At 45.4% G+C, this 5,007-nt stretch overlaps 1 protein-coding gene across 1 annotated transcript; it reads left to right on the top strand.

The window, feature by feature from the left end:
• Positions 1–1,144: 1,144 nt before the first annotated feature.
• slitrk1 (SLIT and NTRK like family member 1) lies at positions 1,145–4,658 on the top strand. The gene is made up of 2 exons (XM_083522342.1): positions 1,145–1,806; positions 1,978–4,658. The coding sequence occupies exon 2, from the start codon at positions 2,088–2,090 to the stop codon at positions 4,155–4,157; it is 2,070 nt and encodes a 689-aa protein (XP_083378468.1). The 5' UTR covers positions 1,145–1,806; positions 1,978–2,087; the 3' UTR covers positions 4,158–4,658.
• Positions 4,659–5,007: the final 349 nt, after the last annotated feature.

Raw genomic sequence — 5,007 nt, 5'->3', positions numbered from 1 at the left:
CTCGTACATTTTATATATTCACTCCATCATTCTCCTCCTTTGCATCCCACTCATTTCCTCTGGGATGAAATGAATTCTGATTCCTTCTATCTTCAATCACTGCATGCTGTCGGTTGTTCCTTTATATACGTACATGTTTATTCACTTACAAATGTATTCATTTATTTGTTTGCTTGTTTACTTATTTATTCAGTCACTTCGCCCAGTGTAATTTGGGTCACTCAGGGCTCAAGTTACTGCTTTTTGCTTTCTCTCTCCTTTGATTTGGAAAATGAACATCTTCCACTGAATTCTCTTTTATCATCCAGGATTTAAATCACTTCCTGAACCCATCCTCCTTCCATCAACCCCCTCCCTCCCACACACACACACACACACACACACACACACACACACACACATCACCTCACATCCTGTTCTCCTTCTTTCCCCTAATTAAAGTGATTGATGAAGTTTGAACGATGGTGCACGAGTGAAACAGGATGTCACCCATCAGTCCCGCGTATTGACGCACAGCTAATGAGTCCAAATCAGAGCTCATATTCACACTCCGACATCAAAGAGGAAAACGGAAGGAAAGGATGGAAGAAAGGAGGAGTATAAAGATGAGAGGGAGCACAGCGAAAAAAAACCGATCCATTATGCCGACACATAATTATTACAAAATCTCTCATTTTATTTCTAGTCTCATATGAAAGTGAGCGAGTTTGACTACATGCGTGGAGGATGCATGCACTTTCGCACACGCGCGCGCGCGCGCACACATAAAACACTCCGTCCAATTGTGTTCCGTGATGCAGTGTGTGTATGTGGTGTGAATCCATTTCTGTCCGTTGTTTAATCTATTTTGCACGACACGAATCGCAGGAAAAAAGCAAGCAAGCAAACAAACAAACAAACAAGCAAACAAACAAAACGGACGTGCTGTTGCGCGCGCGTTGCGTAGTTAGTTATTTTACCGCATTCAACTGCGGCTCTCTCTCTATCTCTCTCTCTCTTTCTCTCTCTCTCTCTCTCACACACACACACACACACACACACACACACCTGTATCCCCGAGCAGGCGCAGTGGCAGTGCATGCTCGCCTTTCGTCGCTCTTCGCTTAGAAGGAAGGATAGAAGGAAGGAAGGATAGAAGGAAGGAAGGATAGAAGGAAGGAAGGAGAAAAAAAAATTCAGCTTCAAAGAAGTATTTTCAAACCAACATGGTGAAAAAGAGCACTGTGTGAACGCTATTTTCTTAAAGGATGAAGCAGTTTGGAAATGACTCAGTCAGAAGCGATGCGGTTCCCAAACGACGGACCCCCCAGAAAAGGGGGCTTTTAATTTTTCTTTTTAAAAAAATGCCATTATTTGCTGTGCACTTTTTTTTCTAACTATCGGATTGCAGCTATTTTTTGGTGGATCGATTTGAAATCACATCGTCACACCGATGGATTGTTTCCACTGCAGCTCGGCAGAGGGGGTTAGATGCAGCACCGAGCGTTTTCTTCAGAAATGCTGAAAAAGCGGCGGAGTGCCGAGAAGGAGACGATAGAAGGAGCAGAATGGAGTGTGAGGATGTGAGAATTGCGGATTAATTCATTTCCTCCCTCCTCCATCACCTTTTTTTCTCTTCTCGGTTCTTTTCCGTTCTTTCTATATGTCTTTATTTGTCCTCTTCGTGGCGATGCATTGGGATTTCAGAACCAAGGGAGAACGGACAGCTCCCTTCATTCCTTTCCTTCCTTGAGGAATAACAACATCTACCCTAAAGGAGAATATTTTTTTTGTTTGGTGAAAAAAATGCACAAGGTCACTTATCTGGTAAGATTCATCTCACGTATATCTCAATCTAATGATGCTTATGATCGTGATCGTGATCTTGTTTTTGTTTTTTTCGATACTATGATGGTGAATTGTAAATGAAAATGTTTACTGTTGAACGAGAGTTGGATGGCATTAAACTAAACACGAACTGTCATCTTGTTTCTGCAGCCTGCTGATCTACGTGTCTATCAGTTCGAGTCTGGAGGCACGCGACGTCGTCCATGATCTGATCGTTTTCATGTCTCGGATAGTGGGGATGAATCGTCGGGAGTGAAAAAATGCTGCTGTGGATCGTGTTGCTGAAGGTGGCTCTTTGTGCAGCTCTTGGGAACGGGACGAGCGATGTGTGCAAGGAGGAGATCTGCTCGTGCAGTGCCGTAGAAGGCGATTTACACATCGACTGCGAAAAGCGCGGTTTCAGCAACCTGCAGCACTTGACTGGCCCGAGCTCGCAGTTTTATCACTTGCTGCTGCACGGGAATTCTCTGTCCAGACTGTTTCCCAACGAGTTCGCCAACTTCTACAATGCGGTCAGCTTGCATTTGGAGAACAACGGCTTGCATGACATTGTCCCCGGTGCCTTTCTTGGCCTGCAGCTGGTCAAGCGTCTGCATATAAACAACAACAAGATTCGGTCGTTTAAAAAGAACACTTTTCTTGGTTTGGATGATTTGGAGTATCTCCAAGCTGATTTTAACCTTCTAAGAGACATTGATCCGGCTGTTTTCAGGGACTTGAGTAAACTAGAGGTCTTGATTTTGAACGATAACCTAATTAGTGCACTTCCCACCAACATTTTCCAGCACGTTCCCATAACGCATCTTGACCTGCGTGGGAACCGGATAAAGACTTTGCCTTACGAAGGGGTGCTGGAACAAATTCCAGGCATCGTGGAGGTTTTGTTGGAGGACAATCCATGGGACTGCAACTGTGACCTTCTTTCCTTAAAGCAGTGGCTTGAAAACATCCCTCAGCGGGCGCTCGTTGGCCGGGTTGTTTGTGAAGCACCTACGCGTCTCCAGGGCAATGAACTCAACGAGACAGCCGAGTCTGAGCTGTGTCCTTCCAAAGATGGCGCCGATTCCAGTTTGGCCGCACCTCCGACTCAGGAGGAGACCTCAGAGCTGGATTCTCCTCCTTCTCCGACATCCACGACCTCCAAAATCATCGGAGCGACAGAGAAAAGTGCTCCGAACAACAAAGGTCGTCCCAAAGCGAGAGAAAACTGGCAGCTAAAGACGCCGACAGCAATAGCATCAGACACGAGTGATGTTACGTGTCCACAAACGTGCGTGTGCAAGCTGATCGGCTTTAGTCAAGGTCTCGGTGTGAATTGCGAAGGTAAAAAACTGGAGAGCGTGCTCAACCTGAGACCCAAACCTTTCAGTGCGCACGAGTTAAATCTGCGCGATAACAATATTCACGCAGTGAAAAGGAACCAGTTTCGGGCTTATACAAATCTAAACCTGCTCGATTTAGGCGGGAACAATATAAAAACCATTGAGAACGGCACCTTCCAAAACTTGAGCGAGTTGCGGTGGCTGTACATGGACAAGAACTACCTGGATACTGTCATGGCGGATATGTTTATGGGACTACAAAATTTGGAATATCTCAGTATGGAATATAACGACATCCACCTCATTGTAGCCGGATCCTTTATTCCAACGCCTAACCTGCAGGTGCTGTTACTAAACAACAACCTGTTAAAGTCACTGCCCGCTGACACCTTCCTGGGGGTCTCGTTGTCCAAAATAAGCCTGCATAACAATTACTTTACCCATCTTCCCTTGAGCGGGGTCCTCGATCAGCTTAGCTCGATCATCCAAATTGAATTGCATGGGAACCCATGGGATTGCACGTGCACCATCGTGCCGCTGAAACAGTGGGCGGAGAAAATGGCGTCCGACGTCATTGTGAACGATCTGAAATGCGAGTCGCCGGAAGAGTTCTGGAAGCAAGACTTCCGGCGCATCCGGATCGACCTGATATGCCCGGAACTTTATGACCAGACCGTGCCGACTTCGCTGTCCAAAAACGGCACCGCCGGTACGGATTCCGACTCAGGGACGCGTCCTGGATCGTACCCCGAACCGAGCCGAGTCTCCATTTCAGTTCTGGTGCCCGGGTTGCTGCTGGTCTTTGTTACTTCTGCGTTCACTGTCGTCGGGATGCTCGTTTTCGTCCTGCGCCACCGGAAACGCTCCAAACGGAGAGACGGGAACTCCTCAGCGTCCGAGATCAACTCTTTGCAGACAGTTTGTGACTCATCTTATTGGCACGGTGCTGCTTATCATGCTGATCACAGGAGCTACGACTGCGCCGCTCACTCGCTCTCCGATAAATAAGGCACTTAGACATTCATCAAAGCACTCGAGTGCAAGGCAAAAGATGCATCCCGGTGGCGCTTTCGTACTCGCTCTGTCGGGAAATACCCTATTTTTCTCTCCGTTTCGGTTCACTATAAATATTCATGAGCCACCGACATGGATGCTGGTGTAAAATACGTACCTACATTCTTTTCCTTTCCTCCCTTTCTTCCCCTGGCCCTCTCAATCTCTCTCTCTCTCTGTCTCTCTCTCCCCTTTTTTCTGTCTTTCGGTGCCGCAATCATTCGGCTGCCAAACCCGAGGAAGTGGAAACGATGGTGCACGATGGGATGAGGAGCGCATGAATGTAATGTAAATAGCGACTTGTAACATATCTGCATGATCCGATCCGCATGGTTTCGACTCCCAAGCGCTGGGAACCAGACCACAACACGCTGACTCCACAGTTCTTTGATGATAATTATATATATATATATATATATATATATATATATATATATATATATATATATATATATATATATATATATAAAACCATAAAATGATTTATGAATATATTTAAAAAAAAGTGCCATTTCTCGATTTTTTTGTGAGACTGAAGCAGTTTGGATTAGTATTTGTTGTTTTCTTTTAGATCGAAAGGCAACACGACGGAGAACTAGAGTACTAGAGATGTACTAATGCATGTAGGCTGCTTTTTTAGTTTGTTTCTTATTTCTTTACTTTCGATCATTATTTAAAATTTTCACCCCCTCCCGAGTGTATTACGTGTCATATAAGCGATGTGCTCATTTTCTTTTACCCAATGTAGCCATAAAATATCACCACGATCGCTTTCATGCGATCCTCGAACAAAACGACGGAAGGT

Source organism: Silurus aristotelis (genome assembly GCF_946808225.1).
Source record: "Silurus aristotelis genome assembly, chromosome: 20".
Classification (NCBI taxonomy): Eukaryota; Metazoa; Chordata; class Actinopteri; order Siluriformes; family Siluridae; genus Silurus; species Silurus aristotelis.
The sequence above is the reverse complement of the archived record's forward strand: the minus strand, read 5'-3'. Positions and strand labels throughout refer to the sequence as shown.